This window comes from Solanum pennellii, chromosome 11 (genome assembly GCF_001406875.1).
Source record: "Solanum pennellii chromosome 11, SPENNV200".
NCBI lineage: Eukaryota > Viridiplantae > Streptophyta > Magnoliopsida > Solanales > Solanaceae > Solanum > Solanum pennellii.
This window is the reverse complement of record NC_028647.1, coordinates 434,829-457,855: the sequence shown is the minus strand read 5'-3', so window position 1 is coordinate 457,855 and position 23,027 is coordinate 434,829. Positions and strand designations below refer to the sequence as shown.

The 23,027-nt window shown below is 32.6% G+C and overlaps 2 protein-coding genes and 1 non-coding gene across 4 annotated transcripts; all 3 read right to left on the bottom strand.

The window, feature by feature from the left end:
• Nucleotides 1-200: 200 nt before the first annotated feature.
• LOC107005000 (cellulose synthase A catalytic subunit 5 [UDP-forming]) lies at nucleotides 201-8,045 on the bottom strand. 2 transcript variants are annotated; one of them, XM_027913032.1, is made up of 14 exons: nucleotides 7,154-8,045; nucleotides 6,033-6,225; nucleotides 5,721-5,950; nucleotides 5,523-5,625; nucleotides 5,264-5,426; nucleotides 4,505-4,771; nucleotides 4,008-4,353; nucleotides 3,752-3,889; nucleotides 3,059-3,184; nucleotides 2,752-2,964; nucleotides 2,397-2,670; nucleotides 2,083-2,276; nucleotides 1,649-1,999; nucleotides 201-1,222 (listed from the first exon to the last, which is right to left on the bottom strand). In XM_027913032.1, the coding sequence occupies exons 1-14, from the start codon at nucleotides 7,241-7,243 to the stop codon at nucleotides 638-640; spliced, it is 3,273 nt and encodes a 1,090-aa protein (XP_027768833.1). In that variant the 5' UTR covers nucleotides 7,244-8,045; the 3' UTR covers nucleotides 201-637. The 2 variants fall into 2 exon arrangements, with proteins under 2 accessions (XP_027768833.1, XP_015058936.1); XM_015203450.2 differs by having other exon boundaries at nucleotides 5,733-5,950; nucleotides 7,154-8,044.
• Nucleotides 8,046-14,351: 6,306 nt separating this feature from the next.
• TRNAH-GUG lies at nucleotides 14,352-14,423 on the bottom strand. The gene has a single exon. It is a non-coding gene; the product is annotated as a tRNA-His (tRNA).
• Nucleotides 14,424-16,275: 1,852 nt separating this feature from the next.
• LOC107002924 (WD repeat domain-containing protein 83) lies at nucleotides 16,276-22,834 on the bottom strand. Its single transcript, XM_015201132.2, has 8 exons — nucleotides 22,587-22,834; nucleotides 20,083-20,185; nucleotides 19,507-19,614; nucleotides 18,610-18,719; nucleotides 18,391-18,498; nucleotides 18,253-18,298; nucleotides 17,962-18,093; nucleotides 16,276-16,790 (listed from the first exon to the last, which is right to left on the bottom strand). The coding sequence occupies exons 1-8, from the start codon at nucleotides 22,793-22,795 to the stop codon at nucleotides 16,707-16,709; spliced, it is 900 nt and encodes a 299-aa protein (XP_015056618.1). The 5' UTR covers nucleotides 22,796-22,834; the 3' UTR covers nucleotides 16,276-16,706.
• Nucleotides 22,835-23,027: the final 193 nt, after the last annotated feature.

The window sequence follows — 23,027 nt, the reverse complement described above, 5'->3', positions numbered from 1 at the left end:
ATCACTATCTTATGGAGATAGAGAAATATATCGGTAAAATTCCACAAGGTTCGAAAAAGGTAGAATATACACGCAGACCTTATCACTACCCAAGGAGGTAGAGAGGCTATTTCTGAAAGACTAGGGTAAAAATAACACAAACAACTCATTGCCTAAAAAAAATAGCACATAAGAACATCACCTAAACAATCTATGAGTTGTAAAATACATAATAACTGCAAAATTTGGATAACCAAAGACAAAAATTGGTTGATTCTAAAGTCCAGATAAACCAGGACATCACAACTTTTGAACTCAAGAGTGTACAAATTTGATGGCCCTTTCACAGAGGGTTAATAACTTTAATGATTTAGTAAGTATTCACTGACAAATAGATTGAACTCCCAAAAGAACAAATATCATGAATATATGTCAGCTCTCTGTGTTTCATATCTACATTGATGACTCTCTTCACCTATACTCCTCTACCTACCTACCCCTTTTTATTCTACCAACAGCCTCTTCTATATAGTATTATCTCTTCCTGCAAAAACCCTCTCACAGTACTACACATCGATGTCTCGTCCGCGAAAGGAAATCCCAATAATGTCTTGCTGGAAATATTCTTGATTCAATCAAGTCTTTGGAGTGTTTAGACTCAATCGTCACAATCCAATCCGCAGACTTCTAGGAGAGGACCATCTTTTGAGACAAACGGATTGACTCGTACCCACAATAATGTCAAGACGGAAGCAAGAAGAATAGACCATACGATGACTATGGTAGGGGTTCGTTCTTGTCTTCCCATCAATCCTTTGAGGAATGGGTAGAGATGAATAATAACCCACAAGGCAAAGAAGAGCCTACCAAATAAGGGTCCCCAAGAGTCATAACCGTTGTTTATTGCATCCGAGATACCAACCACAACTCCAACTATGTTCACTATTAGCAAAGTCGTTGGTGGGATCAATAATGATGTCCACTTGAACATATAGAGCTCCGAAAATTCTCCATCGTCACCTGCTTTGGTGGTGACGGTAAATCTTGTTTCCACACCAGCTAAAACCTTGAACAATCCTTGAAAGAGAGCAAAAAAGTGCGCAGAAGCACCTCCAATAACCCAAAACTGCTCATTTCTCCACCAATCCTCTATACCAACACCACCCCACTGCATTTCAAGGATACCGGTGGCAGCAATAGAGATGAAGAGTGCGATGAATATAATGCTGGCATAATTACTGATCTGTAAATGTTTAAACATACACAATTAGCGGACAGACTCAATTTAACTTTTAGAAAATTGGAAGTGAAGGATCAGACTAAATGGGAAAAAAGTAACAATTCTCAGTAGTTAGAAGTATCAATATTTGCAAGCTTTTCTATATATTGTTAAGCTAATGAAAGTCATAAACAATGAGTCTCATCTTTCTTTCTTGCTGAGGATTTTAGAGAAGTTCTTGCATGAAGTTTCTCAATATAGATCCAGTTATTCCGCTGGAACAGATATATAAATGGTTTAAGTTAAAGACCCGAGCTTATATGAAGACTGACATGACTCTAAGTATACACTTCATCTGCTGAACACTTGATAGAAATAAATTGTTGATTTTTCAGCAACATCTTTTTTTAGATATAACCAGGTCAATAGCGGAATCAGAAATTGAGTTACCTCAGGAACAATGAATTTTCCAGTGATAAGGCAGAGAGCCGGCAAGGAACAGTAGACAATCAAGGGAATGGACGTCAAAGGATACACAACAGAGTTTATGTAAGAGAGCCTCTCAAGCCTCTTCAATCCACCACCATAGCTATACCAGATGGGGCAATGCTTGCTCAACAAAATTTCAACTGATCCCAGCGCCCATCTAAGAACCTGATGGAGACGGTCTGAAAGATTTATAGGGGCTGAACCCTTGAAAGCAGGTAGCTGAGGCATACAATACACGGACCTCCATCCATGGCAATGCATCTTGAATCCGGTCAAGATATCTTCTGTGACAGAGCCATAAATCCAGCCAACCTGGTTGAAGATTAAAAATTTCATGACTCAGAAACCAAATTTACTACATTCTTCCATAACAAAAAGTAATCAATGGGTCTTACCTCCTTCCCCCATTCTGTTTTATCTTCGTAACCACAGCAAATAACATGAACGGCTTCCTGCAAAAGTGACGAGGCACTGGCTTCCTTTGGAACACCACCATTTTCCAGAAGTGTTGAGGCAACAAAAACAGAAGACTGCCCAAATCTTTTCTCTAGTTTCACTTGGGAAGTCGGGCGTGAATCCACATTAGCTTCTGTAATGCAGCATAAGTTAAGACTTTTCACCTCTATTGATCAGTGTATAAGTAACTTCATTGTACATTTTCTGTAACAAGCAACTAGAACAATTATTCTTTAAAACATAAAGATCTAACCTTTAACTCCTTCTTCAATGGTTTCAAGAGCATGTATTTGACTTGATGCCTCCCAGTGCTTTGGCTTCTTCAATTTCTTTGTTTTCCCTTTCTTGTTCGTTTTCGATCTGAAACAGCAACAGCAAGAGCACAATTTCGGCAAGCAGTTGCAGGTCTTGCTAGGTCTCTTCTTCTTGGCAGGAGCATCATATCCATAAAGTGCATGCCTTCTGAAAACACACCCTGTACCAACATATATTGGTCCTTGTATACCATCCAAACCTTTCATGTTAATCTGGAAACAACCTTAAGAATCAGTTTCTTCACAGATGGATTATGGATTGAACTCTAGTTAATGAAATAAGGCTATACATACATCAAAGAACACAACATTTCTGTTTGAGTATCTGTCATGACGATCAATCCCATCAAACCTTTGTGGAAACTGCACATAGCAGATTTTCTTTCCTGAAATGGGGTCCATCAAGAAACACATGGCTTCCCTCAATGCCTTGCTATTGTTGATGTAGTGATCACAATCAACATTTAACAAGAAAGGAGCATTTGATATGACAGCTGAAACCCTCATCTGCATACAGAAAGAAAGACAAGATTGATAAAATCAGAACTCCATGTTCATGCATAACAATTTTCTTGTTGTTCCAATATTTTAACTAACTTACCAGAGCATTCATGGCGCCTGCTTTTTTATGGTGATCAAACCCAGGCCTCTTTTCACGGGAAACATAAACCAGGCAAGGTAAATCATTTCCTTCAACATCGTGGACACCATCATTACCCATTAATACCTGTAGAAGAGTTAATCAGAAAAACTGAGGTATAAAAAGAAAGATAGTACCTAATACCTTTGACACTCATTTAAAGCATTCCACTGAATTTATGTTGACGAGAAAGTCAAAAGATTTATCTTTTTTTGTCTATTTTACACATTCTTATGAAGTTGAAAACAATGAAAGATCCAGATACTCCTGTTGCACAAGGTCCGAAAAAAGTAGTCCTGGATGAACTGGACAGTACAGCTCAGAAGCTGTCTATGCCTCTGGGCTTCATCCAGAGTATCCTTGCTGACTAAAGAGTTTGATGGTCAGTGGCCGAGACCGATAAATTTTCCAAAAGCACTTTTCAACTCACTGAGAGCAGATACCATGCTGTTGGTGGAAATACGGGGAAAATAGAGTAGAGATGGTTAACAACTGGGGAAACCTGGAATGAGAAGAGATCCGTGATACGATTGGCAATCAAATTAGATGGGTAATGCATAACTTGCCAGCAGAATCTATGAAGAACTATGATACAAACTTTGAAGGTAACAGAAACTCGTTTGAGGTGAATTCATCACAATAAATTGTTCTTACCTGGATCATACCAGGATGGTCTCGGACATTGTTCCCGGGCCATACTGTGCCATCCTGCATAGTCCAACCTTCGTCAGGAACCTTTTGAGCAGTTGCCACAAGACCATTTATCTTGACTTTGAATTCTTCATATTCTCTCTGAGGCCATAAACACAAGAAAATATTCAAATCAACAGCCCTAGAAGGTACAAATCTAAGTGCCCCGAAAGGTTTTGATGCATGTCAAAAGAAACAGAGATAAATCTATGCTTCAAACCTTCATGGCACGCCGTTCCCTTACAAATGAAGGATGAACTTTATTTTTCAGATAGTCCATCTTTAGTGAAAAATACCATTCTGGAGCACGAGGTTCAATATTATACTTCTTGCAAAAAGGAACCCATTTTCTTGCAAAGCTAGATGTCTCAGAAAGGGCTTCAAAAGTAAGCATTGCTGCACCATCATCTGACACATAGCATGTAACTTTGTCCACTGGATAATCCACAGCAAGAATGGATAGAACAGTGTTTGCAGTGATTAATGGTGGTTCTTTCAAGGGATCGACTGTGCTGACAAAAATGTCAATAGGAGCTAACTCTGAAGGTTTCCCTTCTTTTTCATACCTGAAATGATAAAGCTTGTGAATACACGACAACAATTCTTTCTCTGAAACCAATGAACCCATTAAGGGTATCCAAAAGTCCAAGACAAATCAATCCAAAAATCTTCTCAATTTCAAGTTGACCCCAAAACATTATAACAGCAGAACCCTACCTGAGTGAAAGCCGATCAAGGTATGTTTCTCGAACTATAGGGCACCACTTCGGGAACTGATCAAGAATCCATGAAGCAGCAAACCATATCTCACAAATAACTGATGTCAACCACAGGCCAGTTGCATCATTTACCGGATGAAGAATTCTATAATGGAAGAAGAGGCCAAGAATTGTGAGACGGAGTATGATTAGAATTCTGTACGGATTAATCTTGCTTGAGGATATGGGCAATTTTCTTGATAGTGGCTGCCTTCCTTCATCCATCCTGAGAGAATGATCATTTATAAAGAAACTTGCTTAAAATATTCACAAATACATTAGTGAATTAGAACCACAGAGAGCAAAAACAAGTCTTTTTTTCTCTCAGGTATGCCTAAAGAATCTCTGTACAAGTACTTTCAAGTTTTTAGAGCTGAATAATACTAGCGACAACCTCACACATAAGAAACCCCACTTCTTCATGAACAGAAACTGGGGAATGAAAGACCTTAAATTTATGATTATGATGCACAAATCCTAATTGTTGGCATTAAATAATTTTTCAATCAGCAATCATTAGCATTCAATCTTTGCCCAAAAAAACATTTTAGTTATCCTTGAGTGCATCTAGTATGCCTTCCATTCAGAACTAGAGCTGTTGAAACAGTATTTATATTTCAAGAAGATTAATAGTATTAACCAGCATATATTTTTAAAAATTTGCACAGGTTTACCAATTGAGCCACTAACAAAATAAGACACAAAAATATTTACATACATAGGCAAATATTGAAAGCTCCCACCACCATCTCCTTGATGCTTGACCATCGGGAGATTCTCATTCTGCTTTTTCTTCCAGTCTTCCATTCTGTCCTTCCAAGAAACACTTCCATAGCCATATAGTGCAATGTCTTTCTCTGGAACCATTGGTCTCGGAAGCACTACGTCATCAAAAAAAAAAAAAGAATCGCATCACTCTCATGTAATCAGATACAACAACCTAGAGAAAATACAATAAGAATGGGCTAATAACTTACAGGATACCGATGACTCAGTACGAGGATTTAGATAAATCCCATTTCCGAAGCCATTCGATGGGGGCACTATGAGAGCATGCTGATTGGAAGAAATCTGAGAATCCTGGATTAGGAAGTTGCAAGCATTAGACTTGTACATATTCCAGATTATGCGAATGATTGCTTTTCTTCTTTTCGTTATTCAAATTAAGGGCTTACAAGAATATTCACCTCTTCACCATAGGTCAAAAGAGGTATTTCCATACCATCAGTTGATGAACCTTGTCTCGAGGACGAGCCATATTCATATGTACCAGCATGACCGCTTCTGCCATAAACAAAGGAAACTGGACCTGAACCTTCGCGTAAAATCTCAACGCCATAATCAAACTCGTGCTCTATGTCATCTGTATCATCCTCTTCCTCATCACCCTCAACGCGTGGACTACCTGAAATCAAAACCCACACATCAATGTCCATAATCAATGCACTTGAGGTTTCTAGTTTTGCACTGAGAGCAAGTTTCCATACCTTTAATCCGCTTGTATCTAGTTTTGCACTGAGGGCAAGCTTGGGTTCCTTCTCTTCTTTCATACTCATAGCAAAGTCTACAAACGGGGAAAGCACATTCATTGCAGGCAACAAACAGCTCTCCATCAGTAGTCTCAAGTTCATCCCCACAAATCTGGCACATTTGTTCACTGAGCTCATGCACAGACTCTACCTGAACAACAGAATAGTCATCAAGAACACTGCAGTCAGCATCAAATTACCAAAAACAAAGTATAATCCTCATAGATTATACAATACAATATATTCCAGAAGGAAAAATGCAAAACTTAGGTTGATTTTTTATTCCCAAAAAAATCAAGATCAATTGATACAGAAGGAAAATGGACAAAACCAAAGGCAGAGATGCCTCAACAAAAATTAGAAAAGGTTCAACATTTTTGAGGCTGCATTCCAAATTATTCTCAAGTAAAAACAACAACAACAAATGGGGTCTAGAGATGGTAGTGTGTATGTAGACTTTACCCCAAACTTGGGAGGTAGAGAGGTTTGTTTCCGGTAGACCCTCAGCTCACAAATTATCCTCAAGTAAAAAGTTAAAAATCACAAGGACAAGAAATTGTAAGAACATTTGGAAAAACAAAGACTGAACCATTGCGATTCCTCCATAATAATTTCATAGTTAAAGAGTACTTGCATACACCAAATTAGCCAACAAAAAGCTGACAAATTACAAGACAAAGTAGCTAAAATCCTCAAAATAATAGATTAAAAGAGTCATTATCAATAAATAGTCCAAAAAACACAGAACTTTCAAAAAGTCAAAAAATATCAACGAAAATTAACAATCACAAAATACAGCTGAAACAAAACCTCCAATCACAGAAAGAAATGAAGATAAAGGGGGGGAAAAGAAAGTACAAAGGCAAAATGCATTCTCAGAAACAGAAATCCTGCAACTCAACAAAAAGAACCAATAATCAAGATACAGAAACTAAGGAAAAAGCATAACTTTTTTTCCAGAAACCCTAATCAAATGGAAGATTCATCCATAAACCAAAACAAGCCACCCCATAGACCAAAATGAGTAATCTTCAGAACTCACAATATAATCAAAATGAAGGATTTTTATAGACACTTACCCTTCCAAATTCATCAGCTTTGATAAGCACAAACTCATTTCTAATGTGAGAACCAGCAATAAGCCTTCCACCAGTATCCATCATTGCCATTTTCCACAATCACTCACAATCCAAATACCAGATAAAACTTTTAAAAAAAATTCCTCAAAAACCCCACTCAAAGATTCAACCTTTCAGTGCCCAAAATCAATAAAGGTGCCACCTTTATGCACTAAAAACTAAATCTTGGAAAACTATGTAACCCCCATCAGAAAATACCCAAACCAAACAACCCCAAAATTAATAAACTCAACATTACATATAAAAATAAGGAAACTCCCACAAGGAAAAATACAATATTACAATATTGTTACACACAATAAAGTAGGAACCCCCCAAAAAAGATGATGCTGGCAATGCTTGTAGTATCAAAATTTCTTCTTTACAAGCTATGTCTTGACTGTAATCTGGCTTAATGTGGGAAAAGAAAGAACCAAAAGAGTGAAAACACTCTTTATCACAATGACACAAAAGTTCAGAAAAAAGTATTGAAATGTGTACACACAACAAAAACAAGAAGGGGCCAAACCAAACCAAAACAAAACAAAACAGCCCCAGTAGAGTGAGAGAATGTGAAGGTAGGCAATCTAGAGAGCCCTTTTTCAACCCCCACACCCCACACCCTGTTAATTTTGATCTAAGATTTGAGATCAAAAAACACCAACTTTGATTCCTTTGATGGATATCTATCTATATATATTTGTGATTTTCTTCTTGTAAGCAAAAATATATAAGCAATTACTCACTCTTTTGTTAAGAAAGAGTGAGATATATGTAGGGCCCAAAGAGTTGGTAGTATATGGAGTGATTAAAGAAGGAAGAGAAATTAGGAGATTTTTCAGAAAAGGAAAAAAAATCAAAAAAGATGATGTGTTTGACAAAACAAAAAGAAAAAACAGCAGAGAAAGAAAAAAAAGTTTGCTAAGTCTTTTTTTTCCTTAATCTTCTTGCTCACTACAACACTTGAGAGTTCTATTGTGTGTCTCTACTATATATAATATATACAAAATATAATCACAACAATAATATTACCGCTAAACGACGTAATGCAGTGAATAAATAAAATTCTTCCTTCTTTAAGAAGTCTTATTTTAAAATTTTGACTTTTAACATGATTATTGTCTTTTATAGGTTTAAAGCGTTTTTGTTCGAATCGAATTCAATAATCATACTGACTTCAATACAGATTAAAAATAAGAAAACAATAAAGAAAAAGACTAATCTATGGAGTTCAATTGGCTTTTTGGAATTCTTTTATAAGGGTGTCACAATTTTAATGTGTATAGTATGAATATATGTTATACTTTTGTGTATATTGTAACAACATTTGTGTTTGTGTGTTACATAGGGACAACATTTGAGAAAATAAAAAATATAATTGGTAATAAGTATTTTTTAAAAACGTTTAATTGGAGATCCTACTTACTAGGTTGGATAATAAGTTGTTTTATAAAAATTATTTTATTCTATGTTTATATTAAGCCTCTAATTAACAAGAATTCAAGATATATAAAGATTGAAAAAAATATCTTTTTTGTAAATAAATAAAGAAGCTTTTTTTATTATTATTATTATTGTCCGAAGAGAGAGAAGTTATTTTACTATAATAATAATATGGAATGTTACAAATGCAGTGAATGTATTTAATTTTTTATTTTGTAATATAAGAATATTTTTTTATACTACAGTACTTGTAACAGTGAATGTATGTAAACATGTAATAATATTTTTTTTTGTACTATAGTACTTGACTATTGACTAGTACGATTACAACGAGATATAAAAGCACAGTTAACTGGCTTTTTACTTGTTAATATTATTATATTGCTTTACAGAAAATCAGGTTGACTTTAATTGAATTTTATTTCAATATATATTTAATTTTTTAAGGAGGAGTAATAAGTAGGAAACTTATATAATTTTGTGAAAACTAACTTATATATGAACTTTTTCTTAATTTAGATAATTTTATAAATCATAATCAATAACTCAAAAATTCCTTGTTTTTTTACTTTTTAATTATTTTGAATACACCGACATCTACGATAATATTTGCTCAATCGCACTACTATTTTAATTTTTATTTATCTTTCTTTATAATAATTTATTTCATTGTAAGATCAATCTAACTAACGTTTATATTTGAATATATGATTTTACGTGTAAAGAGAAAGAAGGAAAATAAAAAAAAAGTTCTAACATATCCAATGTTGTAATAATAATATATAAAAAATTATTGTATGGGGTAAATTCTGAAAGCAATAGGTGGATGAATCAGAAGATGACACGTGATAAAAGTGACGGGCCAAATTTGAGTCAATGAGTAATAATACTCTAGAGGTCACTAAAGAAAAACACATTAATTCGTAAGAAGTTTGTCATGGTTCTATTAATGTCGAGCGTTTCAACAAGGCTCATTTAACTCCGTAGAGGCGGTAGCGGAATATGGATAAGATTGAAGTAATTTTAACATTTTGCCGTTACGCAAAGATGATAAAATTGTCAACAATCATTATACAATAGCGATTTAGTAATTAATAGGTTTTTAATATGTTTTAAGGGAGATATATATTATGAATCTATCATTTAACAAACAATAACAAATTTTATCTTATTTCACTCTTGGATGACATCGATCTAAATTTTAATCTTACACTATTATTATGTGATAATTCTTTAGACCGCTAAGCTCTCAAGTTGATAACACACAATTGTATACCTATATTTTGATTTATATTGCTTAATTATTTGTTTTACTAGTTATTTCTTATAAACTAATTCGTTACAATTTTATCATTTGGTCAAATATTCAATCAACATGTTATTGAATTATATGTATAAATTCAATTATATTATTTAAACGTCAAATAAAGGTTTATATCACCTTTAAATATTTTAGTTACATAAACTTTATATTTATTTAATATATGTACAATAAATTCAAAGAGCTCATTGAATTTTGTAGAAGCGGTACCAGAATATGGATAAAATTGAAATAATTTGATCTTTTTGTCGTTACACAAAGACGATCAAATTGTCAACAAGTCATTATTCAATAGCGACAATGAGTAATTAATAGGTTTTAATGTATTTTAAGAGGACATATTTTATGAATCTCGTCATTTGACAAACAATTACAAATTTTATCTTATTATTTCATTATTGAATAATAACGATCTGAATTTCATTCTTACACTATTATTATGCGATAACTCTTTGGGCTACTATAAGCTCTCATAAGTTGAGAACATACCATTGTATACCTATATGTTAATTCATATCGCTTAATTGTTTGTTTTACTATTTATTTCTTGCAAATTGGTTCATTACAATCTTATTATTTGGTCAATTATTCAACACGCGTGTCATTAGATCAAATATACAAATTCAATTGTATTATTTAAACGATAAATAATTAATCATATAATTATAATATAAAAGATTCATATCACCTTTAAATATTTACTTACATAAACTTTATATTTAATATACATACTAGAAATTCAAAGAGCTCATTTAACACTGTAAGGCGGTACCAAAATATAGATAATATTGAAGTAATTTAAAAGTTTTGTCGTTAATCGAAAATGATTAAATTTTCACCAACCATTTTCAATAGCAATAATAAGAAATTGATAGATTTTTAATACGCTTTAAGAGGACATATTTTATGAATCTCGTCATTTGACAAATAATTATAAATATTATCTTATTTCACTGTTGAATGACATCAACTTGAGTTTTATTCTTACACTATTATTATGTGATAATTCTCTAGGCTACTAAGCTCTCAAGTTGATAACACATAATTATGTCTATATTTTGATTCATATCGCTTAATTATTTGTTTTACTATCTATTTCTTACAAACTAGTTCATTACAATCTTATCATTTGATCAAATATTCAACTCGCATGTTATTAAATCATATATACAAATTTAATGGTATTATTTAAACGATAAATAATTAATCATATAATTAAACCATTATGAAATGCAAATTTAGATTTTTAATTTGAGAATCATATAAAACTCTACTAAAATATAAGGATACTTATAATTCGACTCACTTTGTGTTTGACCAATATTCTAAAAGTGTTTTAATTTTTGAAAAACATTTTTTTGTAACTATTCAAAAATACTTATTCTTCGTCCTAAAAGTTGATCAAACACTTGAGTTTTCTAAAATTATATTATGAAACCTCATGGATACTACAACTCTATAACTCGAATTTTTTTAAAAACATGTTTAAGATCATAAAATTAAATAACATTATAATACACTCTCAATATCTTTACCTTAAAATTATAAATATTCAAAAAAAATTCTTTCGTTTTTAAACTCTATCTTACGTCAAAATTAAATAAATAAATTGAAACGAAAGAAACCGTATTTCAATTGAATTGTGACAATTTTGTAGTCCAATTCAATGTCACTACCACCGACCAAAGCCAAAAAACAACAAGTTGCAATCAAATGAGAGTTTGTTAGTTTCTAGTTTTGTCTGCTTTCAATTGAGCTGACCTACCATACTCTATGAACTATCTAATATGTTAAAAGTGAAGGATAAATATCAATCATGTCTTTTTTTAAATATATAAAGTAAGGTAAATAAAAAGGAAAAATATTGTAGAGAGGGTCCAAATTTGAATATGTAAAAAGAAAATTTATTTGTATTGCAAGAGTTTTTTATGATTAATTACATGAGTTGTGATTATTGCTGATTTGCTTTGATTAAAGAAATTTCTTTAAATCTCCTAACTAGTATTTTAGATTAAATATTGTTGGGATTTTATTAAATGAAAGTAGTGTGAATGAGAAATGAATTTTTTTTTCTATTTGTTTAGTTTTCTTAAATTATATTTTCCATTACATAAAGATAATAAATATACTATACTTCTAGTAACAAAGAAATATACAATGAATTTCACTAATGTGCTAGAATATTGTACTCCTATAAAGGAAATAAAATAATAAGTATACATACTACTATTGAGTTTCCATTTTAGGAAAGAAAAGAAGTGCAAAAAATCAGTGCCCTCTAAACTTCATATAACCTACTAGAAAAAGGAAAGAAATTTTTGTTTGCATGTTCGATATTCACGTCAGAATTCGATTACATTTAAATTTGTATAAAAAAATCTCATATATAAAATAAATTGTTCTCTAACAAAAACGACTCTATATATCTAGTCAATTAAAACTCAAAACCTCTAGTTAAAGATGTTAAAAGTAGAAAGAATATTTATAACTTTACCACAACTGATGTTAAAAGTAGAAAGAATACTTATAACTTTACCATAACTCTCGTTGGACGAAATGAACTAATTAATTACTTTCTCCATCATTTTCCTTCCTTTGTTGATTTATTATTTCCAAAAGCACAACTTAAGAGTTAAGTCACAAGAAATTTGCCATGGCCACCTACAAACTTTTCTTATGTTATTTAATTAAATTAAATATACCTAACTACTTTTAATCAAATGCATGAAAGTTCCCATAGATCCTTAAAAAGTGGGGAAAAAGGGGAAAGTTTGTGATATATTGTCAATTTTAAGAACCAAGCAAGCAAAAGGGGCTTATGTATATGATTAATGAATCACACATGCTCATATTTCACTGGTTTTTCTAAAAAGTTGTAAAACATTATTTCTACTTCTTTTTAATAAATTTACTTTTTTTTGAAATCTTGAAACCAAAGGCTGAATTTAAAAGTAAATTGTTTCCAAAAACTAAAACTTGGGTTGATGTGCAATTTGAGAAAGGAAAAAAGTAAGTGTAAATCATTGTATTTATAAAGTTCCCAATAAATTTCTTACACTTGGCATGGTTTAGTTGAGACCTAACAAATCTTTGGGGTTTAGATTATTTGGATGATAATTTTATATGATAATCATTGAATGATAAAGTTGAAGTAATTTACTTTATAATCAATTAAATAATAACATTTCTAATATTATAAGTACAATATAATTCACTTTCAATTCTCAATAAATAGACAAATCAATGATTGTAAATAGTTTTTTTGTGAAAGTGAAAAGTTATAATAATATTTTAGTTACCAACAATAACAAGAGTCGTAGACTTGTAAAACAATGATGAAATAATATTTTTTCATTATTTAAAGATCTCAAAATTAAAACTCTTCGTATAAAAGATCAGTTTTATTAGAAAGTGGGAAAAATAAAAAGTAATATTTTAGTATATCACTATATATTTATATGTATAACAACAATTGGCACGATTTATCCTAAAATATATTTGCAAAGCATAAATCATAATTGTTTTAATTGTTTCTTTGTCTTTATTTTTCTCTTGTTAATAAAGAAAGTGATTTCCATTGGTTAAATTAAAGAAATGAATCCATTTCCTTTTAGTTATTTTATTCTTTATTTAAAAAAGATTTTTTATTTAACCCCCCCCCCCAACCCCCCACACAAAAAAAAATAAAAAATCCACAACTCAATAAAATAAAATAAAATGAAAAGGAAAGCATGTTACCTTTGGTTGTGACAATTTGAAACATTTAAAATATTTTTTATATTAAAAATATTCTTTAAAAAATTAGAAATTAGCATACGAATATTCTGTTCTTCATAGTTTTAAATTCTAATATGACATGTGTTATAGAAAATGGAGATTTCTATACCAATATAAAAAGAAAATATAAATTGTAGATCTTTAGACACTTTCTCTTTTAGATTTTTTTTTCTTGTATAATATAATATTAGCACAAAAAAGGGTTTGAATAGAGAAATATCAGTATATAGAGTTCTTATTTCATTTATCTTATTAGTTGTTGTTATTATGGTATATGTGCTAAATTTTTGTGAACAAGATGCTTCCGATGTAGTTCTATTGTATTCATCTGAATCTAATATGCTAAATGTGAAATATAAAATTATGTAGAAAAATCGATAAAAAACTACTACATCCAATTTGAATATATAATGAATTCGAAATTAAGAATTTTAAATAATAAACTCTTCAAATAAAAATCTTACTCTCTATATAAACTTCAATATTTGAACTTATAAAGTGTAAATCTTACATTCTTCAATGTAACCTTCATATTTTAATGTTGATTATGTCGGAAAAATATTACTCAAAACGTGCCACATAAAATGAAACGGAGTAAATAAGATTGAAAAAGTTTAGTGTGGCTGCTGGGATTCGAGCCCAGGTCTCCACGGCCACAACGTGGAATTCTTACCACTAAACTACAGCCACTTTGTTGCTTAATTACGAATAAAACTATTAATGATCCTTATACTCAACTAGAACACTGCTGGTTAGAATTATGCACGTATTAGTAATATATAAAGTTATAAAGGAATTTTTATATTATTTTGTGCATGATTTACTTATATATTACGTTTTGATGTTGTTATTGTTTCTTTCTCATAGAGTTTACACTGTTTTTCTTATTAACGATTGTGCTTCGTTCATTGTTTTCTTCTTCTTTTACTTGATTTGATGCATTTGAGCCGATGATCCTTCGAAAACAGCCTTTCTAGAATTCTACTTGAGATAATGATAAAATTTACTCATATTTTATCCTTTTAGATCTCACCGATTATAATTTTCCCGAAAAATGTTATTCTTATACTTATATATTATTCCCACAATGCTAAAGCTTTTTTTGGCATTTTCAGTTCCCTTCGGAATAACTCAACCTTTGCCTTTGGTTTATATTCGATATCAAAAGTTACTAATCTGATTAATAAAATTTTTAAGTATAATTGATCCTTAAATATAAAATTTGAAATATATAATCGAAAGGTAAAAATTAATAAAATTTTTAAATTAAATATAATCAATTTTTTGATTTAAAACTCAAAATATTTAACTAAAAATAAAAAGAATTCGTTCATCACTATATTTGGTAGGTCCCTTTGCACTCTATTTTAATGCAAAGGGAATTATAGTAATAATTTTTTTTTAGTGCTAAAAGTTGCTCATTGTTATATGATTGAGTAGAAGGAATATTAATATTATAAGACCAAAAGAAAACAAGAAGTGTAAAAAGGTGAGCTAATTTAGGCACCATATAATATATTGCCAAAAATAAAACAGCTGTAACGGTCCAATATTTAGTAAGTTGACATGTGACAAAATCGATCATTTTTTTTTTTAGATTCGAATTGATTGAGAAAATAATATTTTATATGTGAAATTTTAGATTTTTTTTAATTTCTCGATCAAAAGTTGATTCACTTGATATTATTTGAAACACATTATATTGAATAAGATTTATTTTATGCGCATTAAAAAATAATAACGATAGATATACAGTCAACAATAATAACAAAAAAGTCTTTCTTTCTATTTGTCCAAGATTATCTTTTATATTTTAGTGCAATATTATATACAATCTCCATTTTATATGTTAGTGCTATATTATATACAGACTTCTGACCGTTAAGTTAAATATCTTAAAAATATTCCAAGCCTACCTACTACGATATTATTATAATATTGACTTTAACTTACTGGTTGGTTTTAAGTGATATATAATATAATATAAGATCACATTTATGTCACAAAAATAAGGTACTTGTCTTTTATTGGATGATAGAATTTAACTAGAATAAAATATTAGTACTGGACGACATAACAAATTAAGTAATATAGATATTATTTAAACACGACTGATCATATGGCTCAATAGTAGACTAATTTATAGGTGATGCTTATATTATTTTTTAATCATATATGGTGAATCTGATAATATTTTTACTATTTGTTTTTTTAGTTTATCCTTCAAGAAAATCAGATAAATATTAAATCAAAGTCAAATCTTAATTTTGTAATCAATATCTGTATCATACTTATGTAATTTGCAAATATGGTGAATTACTCGTACTTTGATGCTTTAGTATTTTGATTATAGAACTCTTCTCCAAGAGTTTATCGTTTTTCTCTATGTTGCATGTTAAGAAATCAATAAATCAGGTTGCTCATTGTCTTGCTTAGATCACATGGTTCGATGGAGTGGGATACTACCCCTACATCTCTCACCACCGATATACTCGCCATTGATTCGAACAGTACATGATGAAAAAACCTTTAAAATGAAATGTTTAAGTAGTCTAAATCTTTGTTTATATTTATCATTGAGTTAGAGGAGTTACATAATCAAGTGAAAAGGGATACTTTCGAAAAAGCTACATCATCCTATCTGAAAAGCACCACCCCCTCCCCAAAACACATATGGGGGGAGAAAAGGTGAAATCAGATGATAAAAAATAATGTCTATAACACAACTATATCACACGAACGATCACGACAGAACCACCAGATACATAGTAGTTAACTTGAAATATAAAGAATCAAACTCACCCATTGCAAGTATAAAACCCAGATTGACACCTTTGTGATGGCATTGAGGTAATTCTCATGCTCAACTTAGTGAGCAGTTTTCTCTCATAAACTGTTGGTTTGATTTGAGTACACATCTTCCTTCATGTGAGGTTGTCAGGAAAAGATCAGATGCGTTTTTTGTTCCATATCTCATGCTTTCCAAACTCGGACTGTGCTATCTACAGAAGAAGTTATCATGCAGTTTTCTTTTGGGTGATAACTTACGCTAGTTACCTGCAAGGAAGCATCACACATTGAAATTACCCCAAATTAGTTAAGTTTTTGTATCATTCCTATAGCATGTCGGGGCACTTGATAGAGGCGTTTGAACATGTAACACCTGAAAATCTCATGCACAATGGGATCAAGAAATCATCAGAGTGAACTGGAAAGTACTGATCAGTGAGAAGGTTAAGAGAGCAGTAATGCATGATTATATTTCGTATATTGTCCAAAAGGGATTTTCTTTCTACTTCAGTAGGTTGGCTTGTACTATTTTTAGATGATAACAACTTATTTAGTTGTCAATGAGAAAACAACTCCAAGGAAAGGTAAGAAGATGGTGAAAAGGAATTTATGAGGATCAAAGAATAACCACGTATAGTGCATTTTATGCTAAATGAAGTCCATAATACGCAGCATGCTGCAACTGAATGCTGTTTCATATGAATGCTAACAGTTTGGAATGGAGCTTATTGATGTAGGGGCAAACAGATTGAGTCCTATGACTCCTATCTGTAAGTATATATTGGATAAAGGATGTTTGAAGCATTCAAAACTTCTATCTTTAAAGCCTTTTTCCTTTTCCAATTTTTACCTTTCTCTATTTTTTCTTAGTGGGTACTTTTACCTGTTTCGGTAGGAATAGCTTGAGTACATGTCACCAATATCCTTATGAAGCATACTAACAAGGTTCTTTTGATTATTTAACTCCTCGATCCATTTAAAAAATAAGAAAAACTACAAATGACCTTTTCTCCTTGGCTAGCGAGGAAGTTCATATTATGAAATAACTGGGATGTAATTGGAAGGTGCTTTGGTGGTTTGAGCAATTACAATAACTGCAGCTACGCCTCAACCCCAAACCCGAGATTGGATTGGTTACGAATCCTCACCAATTATATCTTTCCATTTAAGCTCATCTCAACATATTATACTGTGACTTGAATTATCAAAAGAAACATTAATCTTAATGGGCTCCAACAGATTGTACTAGAAGTGAATGATTATGACGAATGTGAAAGACAATGCTATCTGGGGCAGCAGAAGTAGATAGCACAAAAGTATAGAATAAGGTCACGATCAAGAGAATAGAATGATATTTCCTAACTGGTTTGGGATCTTCCAGAAAATAGAATATATTTTGTAGCTAGTTTGCTAGATGCATCTATAATAAATACTTTACCACTAAATCATGTGCTCGGAAGCTGGATACAACTGACGCATCGACCAGATCCCAGAAGTAGATATAGCCATCTTCCGAGCCGCCAGCAACATGGGCATCACTGTTTGTAAGACAGCAGTCCGTTTTGAAAGACTACAAGAAGAAAATAGTTTAACAGAATGGTCAGTGACTATTACACTGTTAACTGTTTTACCAGGAAAGTAGACAAAAATCAAGAAAAGAAGAAGGAGATAATTGTTGTAGCCTGTAAGAACAATAGACCACCACTTGGAACCAGGTTTCCATCCTAACCTTGCAAATATGGCCCTTATATTCTTGCAATAGTTCGCCACTAGACCTGTTGAAAGCAATTAGAAGCAAGACAGTATGAATTACAAGGCTACCAAAAGCAAAACGGAAACAAGATGACAGATTTGCAAAAGAAATTACCTGTCCAGAAGTCGAAGGGTTGAATCCAGGCAACTTGCTAATATACAGTTGCCATCATTTGAAAGAGAGATACAGTTGACAGGCTGACCCAAATTATCAGATATCTCTCTACAGAGAACATATACATTACATTACCTAACAATCTTTTTCGAATATAACATCCCAGAACAGAAAAGAGAAAGGAACTAACAATGTTAGAATATAGGCAGTAGTACATACCTACCAACTCTGATGTCAAATGTTCGAACTGTTCCATCAACACTTCCAGCAATTATCTCAGTTTTTGTGAGACAAATTGACATCACACTATCTAGAAAGGTATCAATGATCTGCAAATTAAACAAACCAGCTCAAATATGTTATCTGTTAAAAGACCAGAAAGGAAAAACAAAAGATGGCACCAAGGGCCTCGTAATAAAGGAGTAAAATTGAAATTTTCTCGACACCCAAGTAGGCTAATTCAACAGTCCATAGTGAATTTCTCATTGAGTCAAATTCTTGTCTGTAGGTCAAATAAATGGACCCCTGTCTTGAATGTCCAGACAAAGAGCAAGGCAAGCATAAACACCCTCTATAGCTTCTATTATCATCATATGACATGTTCATTCGGTTCCATATATTCATTTGGTGGAATCTAGCATGTCTTGGCCAAACATTTCTCAGGAGATTGATGTTTCAGTTTATAAATCTCTCTCTCCTCTCCTCTCCCCTCCAGTCCATTTTCCTTGGTCTCGTTTGATTAATTGTGGAGGTTGACACTAAAAATAGTCCATGGATTGCATCTTATACTACATATTGAGTTTATTCCCCTTGTAAGTTTTTCCTGTACAGTCCTGCCAGTCAAAGATCAACTGGTTTATGCAGTGTTACGGGACATTGAATTAGAAGATAAAATACTCTCCCAAGGAAGCAACGGATGGGTGTTTTTGAGTTCAATTGTGGGACAAGTCCTTCCTTCCATCTGAAACACTGTAAGAGATTGCACACTTGATTGTCCACCCAATTTATTTCCTCATATCCGACTTATTTGGTTTTGCAGAAGCTTAATCCTAACTTTTAGTGCTACTGAAGATGTTTACCCAGATAGATCTTGCAAATCAAAGGGAACTTAATTACCTGAATTGGTTCAGTGCTGCGAGATTTGCAATCCCAAACACGCAATGATTTATCATATCCTGCTGATACTACAACAGAAGCATATTCATTAAACTTCACAGCATTCACCTGGCACAGAAAAGAGGAAACTGTTAAACAAGCAGTGGATGCACTGCTGAATCAGTTAGATGCAAGGTAGATGATTGAGTTGCAGCAGCTTCAGGAAATATAGGTTGGCACTAAAGCTATACTAGGCAGTGCTGGAGTGGTGATGGTGAATTAATGATGATAGGATTAGTTATAGAAGGCTGCATTAATTTCTATCTGCGGATAGTGATAGCCCATGGCAATACTAAGTGATGGTAGTGGCAGAACTTTTCCACATATTGTTTTAATGGCTATAACTGATAATTTCTCACAATCTATTTTTGAAAAAGATCTGCATCCATATAGTATTTTTTTCGGACAAAGGTAACAAAGTGCCTCCATGTAGTATTTACCAACTGATTTGAACAGACCTTCATGTATATACTCGTTAAAATTTTTCAATGAAGCTTTCTTTGCATTTTGAATTTAGGAATAAGAATTTGTATCAACCTCACTGTCATGGCCACGAAATTTGCGAATGACATGACCTGTTGAGACATCCCAATAAAATACTTGTCGATCGCCACCACATGAACAAAGTTTTGAATTGTCCCTACAATATTAACAGTATAAGCATGCAAGCCATCAAAAATTTTGCATCATTAAAAAGACTTTGGAATTAGGCCAAAAGCATATCAAACCGCATAATCTAAATTGTAGAGACTTGAACACTTGATTCTAAAGAAAGATATAATGTCCAACATAAACATATAAATGCACACAAAGTTTAGTTCTTTGCATTAACTTTTGCCTTTTTTAATCTGTATATTGACTTTAGACAGGAAGCAGGAAGCACATGTATTCATTTCGTAGCAAGTTTAATGATATTGTGGTTTCTCACTTGGAAACGGAAGGGAAATTAGCTTTTGTGAAGGCGCTTGTTGGGGCACTCTCCTTTAAAAGACTTGTTTCGAGCCTTACAACATATCTTCTCAATATAATGCTTAGAGAGTTGAGTACTGCTCAAGGAAGGGATCTCTTTCTAAGAAGAAACTTGATGATTAATAAAACTACTCCGAACCAATTAACGATTGATTCCGTTACCTGTAGGGGTCAAGCAAATGGTAACTTTTCAGACAAATCATGCTACAAGTTGCTATCTGCTTTTGACATGAGATATTTTGGCCTTGGAAGAAGATTTGGCACATACGTGCCCCTGAAAGTACTTGTTTCACTTGGTTAGTGGTTGGAGAAGTCTAAACCACTCAAACAAACCTTCAAAGATGTGATTTCCAACTTTGTAGCAGATGCCCCTTTGCGAAGATCATCCTGAAGATTTCAGTCATTTGTTCTTGCACTGTAAAAGCTCTATGGGATTCTGGGGGTAGCTTGATTTTGAAGAGCTGGATCAGAGAGATACTACGCATTCACACAAAAAGAATATAGAACACGATTCCTATTGCTATTTGATGGACAATATGGACAGAAAGAAACTACAAAGGTTTTGAAGGTAAATCAACAAACATACTATTATACTTGGCCTTAAGTTTAGAACTCTTTCTTTGTTAGCTTTTGGTACTACCTGGTCTTTATAAAAGATATGGATGCACAATTTGTAACTACGTTTTGGCATACTAGCTTACTATTCTTCTTTTTAATAATATCTTTTACTACTGATGAACAAAAAATAAGCTTTTTACCAAGTTTGGCAGCAATATGAAACAGTAACTCATATTATATCTTCAGGTGCTGAACCTGGGACACTCTGCCTAAGAAAATTTAGTTTAAATAGGAATAGAACTCAGGCTCAGGTTCTCCTCACCAGCTTTTGTAAAAAAGCCATGGATCTTCTTATGCATTAACACCATGCTTGATTGGAATAAATGAGGAAGGGTGGATGGAGAATGTACCTTTAGTTTCTTTCTGGAGCACCCATGAGGTCTCTAATTGTAAATAAGAATGTATGGCTTTTGTATAGAATCATATAATGGTGTAGGTTCTCTTCTTTTTCTTATATTTCTGGTGTAGGTAAAAGAGGAGGATAAGTGAAAATGTTGATGGATTAGATACCTCTCAATATTCAGCTTTTTTCAATCCCTCCAAAGGTGGATACAGAGGAAGAAATATATAAACTCCCTCCTTGTTTCAAATTGAATGACCATACATATATATATATATATGGTTCTACAAGGAAACCCCTTTAACAATTGTCCAAGCAATTTTCTCTAGTTTATTCTAGAAAACCAAAAAGCTTACACGTGACCATACATTCTTTTTGAAACTGTACGACTAAACATTCTCTCAACAAATACTACGCAATGCAGGATTTAACCTTTCTTCACCTACCTGAGAAATCAACATTAGACATTCCATTTAAAACAAAGGGAGGGATCTTTTACTCTCTTTCCAACCATCCCAAATAGCTAAGGCTAAGCTAGCGTTTGGTCATAAATTTTGAAAAATTATCTTCAATTGTCTGTTTGGCATGAAATTTAAAAATTTGATCTTCAAATATTTGGGACCTCCGCTAACAAAACTTCAAACTTTTTCCCCACTAAAATGCATGTCCAAATACAACTTCCAATTCCAAAAATCACAACTTCAAAAACTCAACTTTTCAAGTTTCAACATCAAAATGTATGACGAAACGGAGAATTCTAAAACATCACCCCCCAAGAAGTAAACAAATAGCTCCCCCCACCTATCTTTTCCATCCCCTCACCTTTCCTCAAGGCTCAAACCAAATACAATTTAACAAGTAAAAACGACATAACACACACAAAAAGAAGAAAGCTTTTTCCACCATCTATATTGTAATGTAATGAAGAACCAGTACAAAAGAATGTGATTACTCATGTTCTTCAGCTGAACATATGATGATCCTTAGGCTGATTTTGTTCAAATGCATATTCAAAAGAAAATTACATAAACAATTCACAATATAATAGACAGCAAAACGCAACTCTACAGATACTAAAAAAATTGAGAGAAGTAGGAAAAGATAAGAATGTTACTGAGTGACATGGACATCCCGGACTTCACGGCCGTGAGCTTTGTAAGTTTTGATGTGAATTCCACGATGAGGATTCCATAGCCGGATGGTACGGTCTTTGCCGCAGCTCAGTGCGTACTCGCCGTTGCTATTGAACCTCGCCGCCAAAACAGCTCCGGCGTGTCCTTCCAGCACATGTACCTTGTGCTTCGGCAGTTGTACAGCGGTCATCTTCGCCGGTAACAAGGCTCTGTAAGAGCAAATCAAACAAATATAAAATGGGCTTTATAACACAAAGGTATTGGGCCTATCATGATATAAGCCCATACACTATTATATAAGGCCTCGTTACACAAATAGCCGGACAAAATTATTAAATACCTTTTTTTTCAGCAAATTAAATATGTGCAAATTAACCTACATTTGATACATTTATATATATAAAACTTACATATTTTCTTCT